This window comes from Amblyraja radiata, chromosome 20 (assembly GCF_010909765.2).
Source record: "Amblyraja radiata isolate CabotCenter1 chromosome 20, sAmbRad1.1.pri, whole genome shotgun sequence".
NCBI classification, from domain to species: Eukaryota; Metazoa; Chordata; class Chondrichthyes; order Rajiformes; family Rajidae; genus Amblyraja; species Amblyraja radiata.
This window is the reverse complement of record NC_045975.1, coordinates 38,288,285-38,304,239: the sequence shown is the minus strand read 5'-3', so window position 1 is coordinate 38,304,239 and position 15,955 is coordinate 38,288,285. Positions and strand designations below refer to the sequence as shown.

Genomic DNA, 15,955 nt, shown 5'->3' with positions numbered 1-15,955 from the left:
TTCACAGCCAATATCACTGTGTTCAAGCCCTCAAATTTCCATGTTATTCTGCAAACATCCTTTGGACTGCAGCTCCAGATTCAGTTAGTGCCCCTAATGCAGCTCTATGTAACTCTGGATCCATACTTCAAGAATCGGATGTGTGGTCAGTTACAATCTTCTTGGTACCTTCACTAACGAGTCATTGTTTTTGCTACCGTTGCTTCAGTACATTGAGTGATTATTAAGTACTGTTTCTCTGCACTTATTTAGGTCTTTGTGGAAACTTCAACGACATACTGAACGATGAGTTTATGATAGCATCTGGTATTGTGGAAGGAACATCAGCCACTTTTGCAAACACTTGGAAGACCCATGCCAGCTGCCCAGACAGAAAAGATTATCAAGAAAATCCATGCTCCTTAAGTGTTGAAAATGGTAAGCTGACAACATTTCCTTTCGGTATTGAACTAAAAAGATTCAATCAGAGCCAATTAATATTGTTTTAAATAAGCAGGGGAAATTCAACTAATCGCATAATACAACACATATGAGTTTATTCAATATTCTACAACAAAAGTGGTTTTCATCCCTGGAGACCATCATTAATAAACCTTGTGGAGGACTATGAGGAATGTGGCAAGATATCACAGCTCGCAATATGTATCTGCTGAATTTCCAGCAAGCATGCCTGGCCAGAACTAGGAAAGAGCATCAGGGAAATACAGTACAACATAACTAAAACGTTCTTTCTTCATATTCAATGCTTCTTGTTTCACTTGCCTCTCAGCCTTTACTTATGAAACCCCCTCTAAATGTCATGTAATTCATTGATATCAACATTAGCTTTATTCAACAATAATAGATCAATCTTATTCGATCTTTCCTCATAAGATCTGTGTAAACCATAGAAAGACTTTCTTATCTTTGTGTTAGATCCCCTTTATAACAAAGGCATAACATTTGTCTTTTCATTTCTTCCTATATCAACAAGTAAACTTTCTGGATTATACATTCAAAATCACCTTAAATCTCTCGAGTCATCAACATTTACTTGGTTTCAAGCCTCAGTATAGCCCTGATCCAAAATATTGGATATTCTACTCCAGAGGCAAAGTGAGATGGGCTTTTCTTAATCTCTGAGCAGCCTCTAATCAAAGCGTATCAAGAGCTGCAGTAAAATTGAAATCATTGTGGCACGAGAAAAAGTCGAGTCATCTTACCACAGAGGAAGGTGGCTGTGGTTGTTAATCATTTCAAGCCAGGACATCATCCAGGTGCTCAGTTCCAATCCGAGCTCCTCAGGTGTTGCAGTAGTCCTGTATGTAGCAAGACCTGGCCTATGCTTATGCCTGACCAATTAATTGCCAAATGACAGTCAATGGCCACCTCTGACCAGAATCATATCAGCTCCCTTTCTCATTTAGCAATAGTGCCATCAACAAGTGCTCCACCATCAACATCAAGAATACATCTTTAGCACATGAGAGGGGAAGAAACTATTCCCGAATCTGGCTGTATGTGCTTTCAAGCTTTTGTATCTGGGCCAACAGAGGAAGAGGACTGAACTCTGGTGCCTTCCCTCGCAGTGGGAAACTTTGATACCGCTGTGTGGGGATGTTTGCGTTAAAGACTATCGTGTTCCGTGTTCTTTCTTTTATTCGTATGGCTGTATGGTGACCACAAATTTCACTGTACATGTGACAATAAATGTCTCTTGTCTCTTGGCTTGTCTATCTCCTGCCGTAAGGCATACTGTATGTGTCTCAAAAAGCTTAATGAACAGCTTGTGTTGTTGTTTCTGTCGCAAAATTATCAGTTATGAAGTGGCTTCGACAGCATAAATATCTAATTTCTTCTTGTTTTAATAGCGAAATATGCTAAGCATTGGTGCGGTCTACTGCTGGCTGAAGACTCTGTGTTTGCACAGTGCCATTCACAGATTAATCCTGAAATCTACAATCAGGTACAAAAAGATTCTGTAACTTCATTTAAGAAAGATTGTCACATTAGCTGCATGAGGAGAAACTTTGATGTGAAAATCTTAAGATTGTATCGTTGTATAAGATCAGGCAAATAATTAAAGCCTGCAGAAATGTTAGATTTTATTTGCTGACATGGGCTTCACGACAAAGATTAGTATTTACTATTGGCCTCTTATATCTGCCAAAGTCAGAATATTGTCCATGCTTGCAGTCCTGGACAGCTTCATTTGCTGCAAAGTTGCAAAGGAAATTCTGTAAATATTTCCATTTCTGGTCATTGATGAAGTAAGGAATGGAAACTGAATAGGGTGAGAATACTGCTTGATAAACTTACTTGATGTCCTTGGGTCTGAAAAAACGTACTTTCAATGATCACAACCATCGTCTTTCATGCAGGGTACATACAGTAGTATTTGTATATAGTATATACATCTTTGTTATCCATTTACTGTGTTCTTACCAGGACACCTTGATATTATACTCAGTTCAATGCCACCTTAATGTCCTCACAACTCAATTCATTATCGCACAGGGTTTTGATTGTCATATTCCATTCTATATTCATATTAACTCTCATATCTTCACAAAAGATAGAAGCCCATTGAGCTCAGGCTGACTCTCAGAGAAGAGCTCGTCCATCAACACATGTCCCCCACCTACATTAGTTCATTATCATTTGTTGGGAGTTTTTTAAGGAGGTGACCAAGAGGATCGATGAGGACGGTGGATGTTTTCTCTATAAATGTTAGCAAGGCCGTTGACAAAGTCCCACATGGTAGGCTGGTTTGGAAGGTTAGATCAAAGGGGAGGTACACAAAAATGCTGGAGAAACTCAGCGGGTGCAGCAGCATCTATGGAGCGAAGGAAATAGGCAACTTTTTCGGGCCGAAACCCTTCTTCAGACTCGAAATAGGCAACGTTTCGGGCCAAAACCCTTCTTCAGACTGGAATAGGCAACGTTTCGGGCTGAAACCCTTCTTCAGATCAAAGGGGATGCAGGCGGTGATAGCCAATGGATACAAATTTGGCTGAGGGTAGTAGTGGAGGGTTGTTTATCAGATTGGTGGCCTGGGGCCAGTTGTGTGCTGCAGGGATCAGTGTTGGGTTCACTGGTATTTGTCATACGTATGATTTGGATGAGAATTAGGAGAAATACTGAGTAAGTTGCAAATGACACCGACTTGTGGTGCAGGAGACGGTGAAGAAAGTTGTCTAAGATTACAACAAGATCTATATCATCAAGGAAAGTTAGTAAGGAAATGGACAGATGGAATTTAACTCAAGACAAATGAAAATGATTCATTTTGGGAAGTTGAACCAGTCCCGGACATACGCTGTAAATGGTGAGATCCTGGGAATGTGTGGAACTCCAAGACCTTTGGGCACAAGTATATTGTTCTTTGAATATAGCAACTCAGGTAGGCAGAGTGGTGAAAAAGGCATGTAGTATGCTTGCTTTAATGAGCCTAGGCAGTGATTACAGTGAGTTTGGACGTCATGTTACCATTGTACAAACTATTGATCAGGCAGCACTTCAAGGGTTGTGTGCAGTTCTGGTCTCCTGCCTATGGGCAAGATATGCTTAAGTTAAAGAGGGTGCAGAAAATATTTACAGGAATGTTGCCTTATCTAGAGGGCTTAAGGCGTAAGGAAGAATGGAGAGGCTGAGTGGTTTTCCGGGACCAAGGAGGCTGAGAGGCAGCCTCTAAGAGATTTATATGGGGCAAGATAGGATAGATAGTCACAGTCCTTTTACAAAGCTTGGGGAGTCTAAACCCAGAGGTTTAAGGTGAGAGGGGAAAGATTTAAAGGTGACTGGAGGGGCAAGTTTTCACATAGCGGGCGTTTGATATACAGAATGAGCTACTATACAAAATGGTAGAGGTGAATTACAGTGTTAAAAAAAACATTTGGACAGGTACATGATAGGGAAGGTTGAGAGGGAAATGGGCCTAACACAGCCAAATGGGGCTGGTCAAGATAAATATCTTAGTCTGCATGGACCCCCCCCCCCCCCCCCTCCACACTCAATTATACCGAGGGAGCTTACAGTGGCAAATTAATCAGCCTGTTGTGGGAATGTGGGGTGAAATCAGAGGAAAACCAACATGGTGACAGGGAGAATGTACAAACTCCACACAGACAGAGGTCAGGATAAAACCCAGGGCACCCTGTTACTATCTACTGAGTGATACATTTGGAGTATGATATCTTGGTTCAATATTTTAAAACATTCGCCTAAATGTGTGTTTGATAACTTTTTGTGTGTCCTGCAGCATTGCAAATATGACACCTGCAACTGTGAGAAGACTGAGGACTGCATGTGTGCTACCCTCTCTGCATATGTTCAGGCGTGTGCAGCCAAGGGCATTGTCATTTCCAACTGGAGAGCTGATGTGTGCTGTAAGTTTCGTACATTGACCTACTTCCAGTGCAACAATCTTTACCAAATGTGCATCAGATTTGCAGCAGTAATGGGTGAAGCGTTTGTCCTTTCCCACATAATGAAGCCCTTTCACTTCACATGCACAGAGGTATCCACAATGGGCAATGGTGTCTTGTGCCTTAATGCCAGTATTTCCTCGTCCAGCTACTAACATTGTTTGCCAATCACCAGCATGATCGCTCTCACCAGCATCCTCTGAGCCTAACTGGCCTTTTGGAAAGTCCCTGCACCGTCACAACCTTCACCAAATGTGCTCAGCCCCCACCCCTTACTGAATGCTGTAACTCTCATCTACATCTCGTTGCTGCTGCACTTGATTATTACAACAGTCCTGGTCAACAAAACATCTGTCATCCAAATCCTAGTTTCACAGAGTCACTTCAGTGAAAGTGTCATCTTAATCTGATGCCCAAACTCGCACCACTCCAAAATCAACCAACTCCAAATGCAGACCACCTAACCTACATCATCACTCATTGTTCACCTGAACTACAGTCACACATTGTTTCCTTGTACCATCCGACCTACACTGTCACCCATCCTCCCCCATTTATTAGCAATGTTACAAAATTTTGAGATTTTAAAAATTAAGTCTGCAATTTATCCCATCTGATAAAGCATAAAAAATAAGTTTAATTTGACACCTAATTCACTTTCATATCTCAAGTATTTAAAAGTTATGGCCATTTTCATACTCGGAAATGAGCATCTTGTTCCCTATTGATTTTCTATGGACATAACAAAAAAGCTGTGATCGTGGACAGTCAAAAGCCCATAACTTTCTTAAAAATGAAGAGAACTGAATGAAATTTTCAGTTATCATAGATTGAAGCATTCTGAAACAAATATAAAATAATCTTACTTGGATGACCTGAAATTAAAGCATATAATTAGTTAGTTACCTAATTGTAGCTAATTTCGAACTTCAATTACTAGATCTAAACATCTATCCATTTCTTAATAAATGATTAACATTTTTAAATAGCCTAAGTGTCCAAATAATATTCACAAATAATTCACAATAAAACATGATTTTTAAATCTCATTTACATTAATTTATAGGCCAAATGGAAGGAATTTAGTGTTTAATTGCTGTAAATTAAAGTCCATTTAAATCAGCTTTCTAGTGGGATCCTGTGAACGCGCTGGTTTAGAACGTTCACATTGCGGTAGATTTGTACCCTCAAATGCCCAGAAAAATACTGCGGGATATAATGCGCCCAAAATTAGCTACTCGCAATATTAAACTTTGTATAAAGGGATCTTAAGAAGCCCTTTTTAACGTAAAAATAAACAGCCTACCTTCCGTTTTCCCCTGTATGAGATCTGGCCCGTTGCCGGCGGTCGGGGGTTTAGAGGTTAATTTTTAACCTACTATAACAATTAAATAACGCCCTTAAAACTAATAATAGCTCAAGCGAGGGAATCTTCCAGCGATTTTTCGTTAATAATTAACTAGGCCGAAAAACCTCGATTTGAACAGCCTAGGGAAAATCGCATTTTAAACCCGCCCCCCTCTAAACGGCACCAAAATCGCGCACACGGGCTGGGACAGATTTTCAGCGACGCTTCAGGTAGGCTTTGTAACATACCTACATTTATATTCATGTAAATTCTTCCTATCCATCTGTCAAAAATTCTAATTGTATCCACTTCTATAGCTTCTCATGGCACCTCATTCCAGATATGGACCCCCACCCCCCACCCACCCTCCTCTGAGTGCATATGTTGCCCATGAGGTCCTTCTTAAATTTCTCCATTCTCTCCTTAAGCCTGTGCTCTCTAGTTTTAGAATCCTCTACTCTGGGAAAAAGATGATAGTAAGCATTTGTTTTATCCATGCTCCTCGTAATTTTGTATATTTCATTAAGGTCACCCCTTAGCTTCCTACCCTTGAAAGAAAAATGAAAAATAAAAAAGTTAGACCCTTCCTTTGTTCAGAATTCTTCCCAAGGCCAGAGTTCAGGCCTGATTGATCACGTGATCTGCTTCAGTGTGCTACCTGCTCAACTAAAGCTAAGGATGATTTCCAGGTGGGAGTCTGACTTAGAAAATGTTTCTATTCCACAAAATGTGTAAAACACAGGATATTCCAGGTATCTGCTCATGTAGATCACCTTTGTATATAACCAGCTTCTGGGAACAATTGTGTTCATAAGGGTGGCACGGTGGTGCAGCGGTAGAGTTACTGCCTCACAGCGCCAGAGACCCGGGTTCAATCCTGACTATGGGTGCTGTCTGTACAGAGTTTGTACGTTCTCCCCGTGACCTGTGTAGGTTTCTCTGGGAGCTCCGTTTTCCTCCCACACTCCAAAGTCGTACAGGTTTGTAGGCTAATTGGCTTTGATGTTTTTTTTTTAAAGATAAATTGTCCCCTGTGTGTAGGATAATGTTAGTGTGCGGGGATCGTTGGTCGGCATGGACTCGGCGGGCTGAAGGGCCTGGTTCCAGGCAGTATCTCCAAGCTAAACTAAAATAGCAAATCTTAGCATAACCAAAGCAATCTTTTAAAAAGGTATCGTTTTAATAGTTTAATAAAGGTTTTACTTGTATTCCTCACATTGTGTTTTTTGATTGCAGCAAAGTACACCAACTGTCCAACGACACTTGTCTACAGCTACAACATGACCAGCTGCCAACGCACCTGCCAATCGCTGGCCGCACCGGACAAGACTTGTGAAGTCAGCATTGACCCAGTGGATGGATGTGGTTGTGCTGAAGGAACCTACATGGATGACACAGGGAAATGTGTGGAGCCCTCCGACTGCCCATGCTACCACAAGGGGACAGTCGTGCCCGCCGGAGAGGTCATTCATGAGAACGATGCCATGTGGTGAGTCAAGTTGAGCTAACTGTCTCGTGTACATGTAGTGTGAGGTACAGCTACAATGCAAATCTTGCCCAACAGCAGCATCACGCACATCGATTCACACAATACATATTGGCATAAATGATGTACAAATTCTACTTCAATTACATACAAGTTCTGCAACACATTGAAAAAAAGAGAAAAAGCAAGACATTTGTGCAAACACAATTATAAAATCAGGTCCGTGGTAGTGCAAGAGGTTGTGTGTGATGTTCCGTTGCTGAGGTAGGATTAGCGTTGTGCAGGTCAGTTCCAGAACCTGATTGTTCTAGGAAGGTAGCTGTTCCTGAACCCGTTACTGTGGGGCTTCATACTTCTGTACCCTCCTGTTCTGATGATGATGATGACCCTTCACACCTGCCCTAAAGGCCAGTCCCACTTGGGCGACCTAATCCGCGAGTTCTGGTGAGTTTGCCCTCGACTCATACTCGCAGCATGGTCGACATGAGGTCATAGGAGGTCTTCGCAACTCTCCTTCATGCTCGAGAGTGGTCTCCGCGTACTCGAGGCCTCAGCTAGGTCGCGGCGTTTTTTAAAAAAAAGGTCGCCATGGAAAAAATTGATACTTTTTTTACTCGTAGGTTTAGTCGTGGCGGGTTGTAGTAGGTCGGCATGTTAGTCATAGGTAATCGAAGGTAGTCGAAGGTAGTCGAAGGTGGACATAGATAGTCTTCATCATAGTCGAAGGGAGGTCGAAGAAGATTGAAGGAGGTCATCTTCACTCTCCACTATTCGGTGTCCAATTTTCCCGAAGTTAGTCGTAGCTGGTCAAAGCTGGTCTTCAACATAGTCGAAGGAGATTGAAGGAGGTCTTCAACGTGTCATTTTTTCAAACTCTTCTAAACTCGCCAATTAGGTTTCCCAAGTGGGACAGCCCTGTGACCATTCGGATGATCTATGCTGGCCTCAACTGCTCTTCCATGACAATGCTCCACACCCTTCTATTCCTCGGTCTAACAAATATTTATCCATCTCAAATATTTCTAATAGTTCTTTGTGTGAAATAAAGTGGTTTACAACCATTTATTTAGAAGTTGAATTCAGTTAATGGCAGTTGAATGAAACATTGCAACTTCATATTCCAAATAATGTATCAAACTACGTGTTTTTAAAATGGTGGGCAAATTTGTGATTATGTTGTGCCTAACAGCAGAGTTTAGTGCTTATTTGAAAAAATGATTCATCTTCCACCCAGCACTGTGAAGAATTCCAGAGATTGACCACCCGCAGTGAGAACAGACTTCTACGTACCTCAGTTTTAAATGGCCGTCCCCTTAACTTGTTCAATCCATTTGTCCATGCCTCTCCCACTATATGATGTCTGAATTCTGTAACTGATGATATCTTGCTCTTGTATTACAGCACCTGCAATATGGGGAAACTTGACTGTATTGGAGACGGTTCAGAAACGGAAGGTAATATCTTGAGAAAAAATAATATCTCAAAGGAAAAATATTTCCTTCATGTTCTTAGGTTCACTATTGGTTTTGCTTTTCAGTCTGCATGTCTCCCATGGTTTACTTTGACTGCCAGAATACTTCACCAGGCAGCAAAGGGTCAGAATGTCAGAAGAGCTGTCAAACCCTCGACATGGAGTGTGTAAGTACAAGCAAACAACCATGTGAAAAGATGCTGATATCTCAGCGTTCAGTTACAACAAGGATATCATTCCTTGCTCCCCGCAGATGGTATTCTGCTCGCTGAGAGAGAATCTACTTTTGGTCCTTTCAGTTTATCTTCACTAAAAACATGGGCGCTATCATATCTCATGGATTTTAGAATCACACAACTGTAATAGCTCCATTGTTTGAAAATCTTTGCATTCTTGAAAAGCTCCACTTAATTCAGAAACAGGATAATCCTCAGTGTGTGAATTCACTGCGAGAGCACAGAGTTTTAAAGAATGCACTTATTTTGGATCACACGCAGATAGAGATCAGTGTAACTTGACTTCCTTTCCTGCACTAACAGTGTGGTCTGAAGGCCCAATTCCTGCCCTGTTCTACGGGCTTTCCACATTGTTATATATTGTGAATAGCCAGGACCAACACAGTTCCGACTCAGTGCTGACTGATTACTGCAGCCACCCCAGGGGTACGGTGACAATTTAGGAAATTAAGAAACTAAAGCCCCATAACCAGTGAAGAACATGAAAGTAAGCAAACTGTGGTGACTTAGTTTCTCCTGTGTCGCTAATCCTTTGGCCTGCAAATATCACTGACTGCTTGCAATTCCAGTAGCAGGTACACATTTTGTGAGGTCATTCCTCACAAAGTGATGTGGAGAATCCCTGCAAGATTGGTCTCAGCTGCTGGAGTCCAGAACTGGAGGGATGTGTCAGGGCCGGCTTATAAGGTCATACATATGGTCATAAGTGATAGCAGAATTAGGCCATCCGACACATCAAGTCTACTCCGTCATTCAACCATAGCTGATCTATCTCTTCGTCCCAACGCCATATCCCCCGACACCCGTACTAATCAAGAATCTATCTATCTATCTCTGCCTAAAAATATCTATTAACTTGACCCCCACAGCCTTCTGTAGCAGCCTTCTTGTGTGGTTCATACATTGTTAACAGCAGAGCATTGGCAGGATCATTCCATCTCATTTCTTCAATCCTGTTGTGTTCCTCCACTTTTTTTTGTATGTAAGTTCTGGTCAGTTGAGTAAACCTGCAAACCATGTTACATGTGTGAGTATTTGAGGATTACCAGATATACCAACAGCCTGCCTCTTCCACGGAGCTTGCTCAAGTATACCTCAACGTCCAGGAGATAAACATAGATGTTAGAGGCTCAGACCCGTCAACATAGTCTGATGCTCCGATGCCTGTTTGCTTAGTTTTCATCAGCCACCCAAGCCAAGTTGAGTTTATTGTCGTAAGCAAAAGCACGGTGAGGTACAGGTACAATGAAAATCTTGCTTGCAACAGCATCACAGGCATATAGACTCAGGCAAACACACTAAAACATAAATTGAACATAAATTGTGCTGGACAGTGAATAAAAAAGACTGCAAGAAAAAACAGAAAACCAACTTAAAGTTCAGTTCTGTGTCTCACTTTAAAATGTTAATGCATCTAGTAGTAGTTGGTGCTCGTTTTGGTATATTGAAAGAAGCATTTACTTAGCACTGTTCACCCTACTGAGAATGCAGCATCTCAACATCTACTCTCAGGCTCTGTCTGCAAAAGAACCAAAGTAGTGCAGAGATCAAATATTAATATAATTTTTAATTGTCTCTGCAGTATGATACCGATTGTGTCTCTGGATGCATGTGTCCTGAAGGTTTGCTTTCTGATGGAAATGGTGGCTGTATTCCCTTAAATGAATGTCCCTGCACACACAATGGCATCCAATATCAATCTGGGGAAAGCCTCCAGGTAGACTGCAACTCATGGTATGTAGAAAATGTTCACTCTCATTTTGCCGTTAGCTTGATCTGTAGGAAACAAGTGCAGAATCTCAGAGCTTATACATCGTGGTTAGTAAACATCTTGTTTGATTTTCAGTGTATGCAATAACAGATCTTGGACCTGCTCAGGACATGAGTGTCACGGAACATGCATGATCTATGGCGATGGGAATTACATCACGTTTGATGGACAACGCTACATTTTCAATGGGGACTGTGAATATATAGTTGCACAGGTATTGTTAGACAAATATGGCCTTTGCATTATTATAGTTACATTTCAATTCAGTGATGAATTTGAATATTAATGTGGAATGTAAATTTTAGTTTAGTTCAGTGATACAGCGCGGAAACAGGCCCTTCGGCCCATCGAGTCCACACCAACTGGCGATCCCTGCACACTGACACTATCCTTCACACACCAGGGACAATTTACCAAGCCAATTAACCAACAAACCTGCACGTCTTTGGAGGGTGGGAGGAAACCGATGATCTCGGGGGAAACCCACGCAGGTCACGGGGAGAACGTACAAACTCCGTACAGACAAGCACCCGTAGTCTGCATCGAACCCGTGTCTCTGGCGCTTTAAGGCTACCGCTATGCCAACGTTGCTCTACCGCTATGCCACCGTGCCGCCCAATCATTGATAATACTGAAGCAATTATGATAAATTATGTTTATTATTGTTATTATGCTTCAAATATCTAAACTTTTACATCTATTCGGATATTTAAAGAAAAATGATGAATTATGTACCTAAATTCTGTGCCCTCTATTATGCATATAGATGGTCTTTAACCTTGTCTTTATATGATTGTTTCAGGATTATTGTGGAAATAATCCTTCCAATGGAACCTTCAGGATAATCACTGAAAACATCCCTTGTGGCACGACTGGGACAACGTGTTCTAAATCAATCAAAATCTTCTTGGGTGTAAGTGAATAAACAAGTGCTTGTTGGTGCTTCTTCTTTGCCGTTCACAGGCAGTTCAGTTCAGTTCAGTTTTAGTTTATTGTCACGTGTACTGAGAAACAATGAGAAGCTTTTGTTGTGTACTAACCAGTCAGCGGAAAGACAAAACATGATTACTATCGTGCCGTCCACAGTGTATAGATACATGATAAGGGAATAACGTTTAGTGCAAAGTAAAGCCAGTAAAGTCCAATCAAAGATAGTTCGAAGGTTTCCTATGAGGTAGATAGTAGTTCAGGGCTGCTCTCTAGTTGTGGTAGGATGATTCAGTGGCCTGATAACAGCTGGGGATAAAACTGCCCCTGAATCTGGAGGTGTGCGTCTTCACACCTCTATACCTTTTGCCCGATGGGAGAGGGGAGAAGAGGGAGTGGCCAGGGTGCGTTAGAAATGGAGTCAATGGAAGGGATGTTGGTTTGTGTGATGGTGTGAGCTGCGTCCACAATTCGTTGCAATTTCTTGCGGTCTTGGAGCTGTTCTCAAACCAAGCTGTGATGCATCCCGATAAACCGTCCGGTTAGGAATGGGAAGATGAGCTTGAACATACATCAGTATAATTATTACATTCTATGGGTTGTTACCTCAGCTGTGTCAGGAACATCCCAGACTATAGCTGATGCTTCAAACCAAACATCACAGTGTGTTGACTCTTCAATGTGTTCTCTCTGCTCGACAAGGTGAGATGTCATCTATTCCTCCCGCAGCCCACAGAAGCACGGACATTTGTTGGTCATTGTAGAGTTCTCCAAATATGGAGGCACTCTCTGATTGCTCCTGTGGCAGTTACAGCTCCCAATTCCCAAATACAAATATTGCTTCATGGTGACTCAACATGCAATTGATGGCAGACTATCAGAGGACTTCTCTAAAGTGCCGCCCAGCACCACGTTTCCTTTCAATAATCCCTTCTGCACTTATTTACTATTTCAGTGCATGGATGTCCTAGACTTGATGTTGAATAAAGAAGCCCATATGTCCAAATATCTCGGCCTATACAGTATGTGTGTTAATAATAGCATCAGTTGTGAACATGCCACCCTTTTTCCAATAAGCTGAGAGACCAGTTGCTGAATGTGTCATTTATTTCGCACTTGTTTCATGTGATTGTTTGAACTTTCAGAACACTGAAATAAAACTGTCAGACGGAAAGTATGAGACGGTGAAGCTGATGAGTGGTATACAAGTGCCTTACAAAGTACGTAATCTTGGCATCTATCTTGTACTAGAGGCCAGCAATGGAATTATACTATTCTGGGACAAGAAAACAAGCCTGACCATTAAACTGAGTCACTCATTCAAGGTAAGTACTTGCAGTGAACCTTGTGAATATTCCCATTTGCCGAAAGGGCAACTTTATTTTTTTTTTTAAATAAGAACATTTTAGATTTACTTATGTTTATTAGAAATATGTCAAATTCCACAAATGTACATGACACTGAGGTCGTTCAGAAGTACAGGGCGAGTGGAGACCATTCAGCAAACGGTATGCATGATGGCCACAAATAAATGGATAATCCCAGCTCCAGTCATTCTTGCTGCTAATGTCCATCCAGGCTCCTCACACATGCATGGCACAATTGCCTGCACCATGCTTTCAGACAGGGAATTTTAAACCCTGAATGAAAATACATTTCCTCAACTTCCCTCTACCATTAAACTCAGTGTGTCTAGTTATTGTTCATAAGTTGAAGCACTTTCATTAAATCTCCCTTAGTCTTTTGTTCCAAAATAAGCAACACCAGACTTACGTCTTTGCCATAATTTACTGGCACTGACAACATGCCTTTGTACATTCTCTCATATATGTCCTTTCTATAATATGGTACTCTTGGTACTCTTGCTGTGACATGACTAGTGTTTTTCTTTTAATTTCTTGCTTTATATGCCTCAACTAATAAAAGAGAGAATGATATGTGGTTTTTAACCGCATGATCCAGATGGTTCAGGGTTTCTGTGTACACATACACCAGAATTTCTCTAATGTCAGATCGAATCAACTTGTTACGGTTAAAATATGTTAATATGCTAAAATAATCATTTCAAGGTTTAGGTTATCATAGTCTAGTTTAGTTTAGAGATAGAGGGCGAAACATTCCCTTCGGCCCATCGAGTTCACACCGACCAGCGATCCCCACATACTAGGGACAAATTTACATTTATACTAAGCCAATTAACCTACAAACCTGTACTTCTTTAGAGTGTGGGAGGAAACTGAAAACCCACGCTGGTCTGGGGGGGAATGTACAAACTACGTACAGAAAAGCACCTGTGGTCAGGATTGAACCTGGGTCCCTGGCGCTGTAAGACAGTAGCTCATCTGCTCCGCCACCGTGCCGCCCGCATGATAACAAATCTCAATGTAAACAATTTTAATCGTGGTGAAAGCAAGCACTGCCAGAATTATAAGGATATCCTGGCATGATTTAACACAATGATATGAAGCTAGGAGTACATGAACAATTCAGATCATGAGATTATTATAGTTTGGAGAATCGCCAGCATTGTAAGTAATCAACACTCAATGCAGATATAATATCTACTTTGAAATCTTATTTTGTTAGCATAATTGTTGTGATTAAAATCTATTGCTCTCTTGATTTATTTCTCCATTATTTCAATTGCAAAGATATGTTTTAACACACTAAATCCGAGAAGGTACCGTGTAGGTGTGACCATAACGTATCTTGGGGATTGATTGTTTTGGATTAATTGCAGGGAACCATATGTGGATTGTGCGGTAATTATGATGGGAACGTACACAATGATTTCACCACAAGAAGTCATTTAGTAGTTGCAAATGCTGACGAGTTTGGAAACAGTTGGAAGGTGTCTCCTGTCTGTGCAAATGCGAAGAAACCTGAAGACCCCTGCTCGATTAATGTGCATCGAGATGCATGGGCTCAGAAGCAATGCAGCATCCTCAAGAATGGGCCATTCCTACCTTGTAATTCTCAGGTACTATTCTTAACATCAAGGTGTTTAATGTGCCTTTGCCTTGCCTTTACACAATTAATCCACAAATGACTCTATCTATAAGCAACAATTAATAATTTGTGGAAGCACATATACCATCCACGAGATACTACTGCAAGGATCTCAACATTTTCCGTTGCCATAGAGTAAAATGTCCTTTGCCTTCCAGATACAACAAATAACTAAATACAAAACCCTTTACAGTATATGTCACAAATTTCAGAGGTATGTTAGCTACCATTGAATATCATATTTAGTTTTTTTTTTAGTTTAGAGATGCAGCGCGAAAACAGGCCCATCAGGTCACCGAGTCCACACCAAGCAACGATCCCCGCACATCAACACTACCCCATACACACTAGGTATAATTTTACATTTACCCCAAGCCAATTAACCTACAGACCTGTACGTCTTTGGAGTGTGGGAGGAAACCCAAGATCTCGGAGAAAAACCCACACAGTCCACAGGGAGAACATACAAACTCCGTATTGAGAACACCCAAGGTCAGGATCGAACCAGGATCTCTGGCGCGTGTCACCGTGTCACCCCCTGAGGGAGAGACAGAGAAATGCCTGGCATAGCATTTATACAGCATGGAAACAGGTTCTTCATCCCAACTTGTCCACGCTGACCAATATGTCTTCCTGAACTAGACCCATTTGCTTTCATTTGACTGTGTCCCTCCAAACCTTTCTTGTCCACGAACATGTCCAAGCGTCTTTTAAATGTATAATAGTACCTGCATCTACTTCTGACAGTTCATTCCAAACACCCATCACCCTCTTTGTGAAAAGGTTACCCCCTCAGATTCACTTTAAGTCTACATCCTCTAATTTAAGATTCCCCTACTCTGGGGAAAAAGACTCTGACCATTCACATTATCTACATCTCTCGTGATTTAAAAAACTTCTATTTCCACCCCTCGACCTTCTTCACTCCAGGGAATACAAGAGGCAATCTATGGAGATTACGTTACACTTAGAAGGAGGTTGGAATCTGGAACACACTGTTGAGGAGGGTGTGGAGGCAGGCAATCACACAATGTTTAAGTACTATCTGGATGAGCACTTGAATTGTATACAGTCCCTGCCTGTCCAGTCTTTCCTTGTAGCCCAAAAGCTTCAATGCTGGCAAAATCCTCGAGAATCTTGTTTTAGAATTGACAAGATTTCACTCTTCCCCCTCCCAAATGATGTTTCTCAAATGAATTTGTGCATGCCCTTAAATTGTTAGAGAGTCTTAGAAAGATATAGAACAGAGTCAAGCCCTTTGGTCCACTATGTCCATGCCAACCATTGTACTCAATCTGCAC

At 41.4% G+C, this 15,955-nt stretch overlaps 1 protein-coding gene across 1 annotated transcript in view; it reads left to right on the top strand.

Annotated features, from left to right (window-relative positions):
• The window catches only part of LOC116984416 (mucin-2-like), a 103,745-nt gene that overhangs the window by 14,058 nt on the left and 73,732 nt on the right, over positions 1–15,955 (top strand). Inside the window, exons 12-23 of the mRNA XM_033038569.1 lie at positions 8–145; positions 253–417; positions 1,851–1,945; positions 4,241–4,367; positions 6,991–7,243; positions 8,642–8,694; positions 8,778–8,878; positions 10,530–10,681; positions 10,794–10,932; positions 11,521–11,631; positions 12,791–12,970; positions 14,386–14,625. Of these exons, the coding sequence (XP_032894460.1) occupies positions 8–145; positions 253–417; positions 1,851–1,945; positions 4,241–4,367; positions 6,991–7,243; positions 8,642–8,694; positions 8,778–8,878; positions 10,530–10,681; positions 10,794–10,932; positions 11,521–11,631; positions 12,791–12,970; positions 14,386–14,625 (1,754 nt within the window). The remainder of the gene's footprint in view (positions 1–7; positions 146–252; positions 418–1,850; positions 1,946–4,240; positions 4,368–6,990; positions 7,244–8,641; positions 8,695–8,777; positions 8,879–10,529; positions 10,682–10,793; positions 10,933–11,520; positions 11,632–12,790; positions 12,971–14,385; positions 14,626–15,955) is intronic.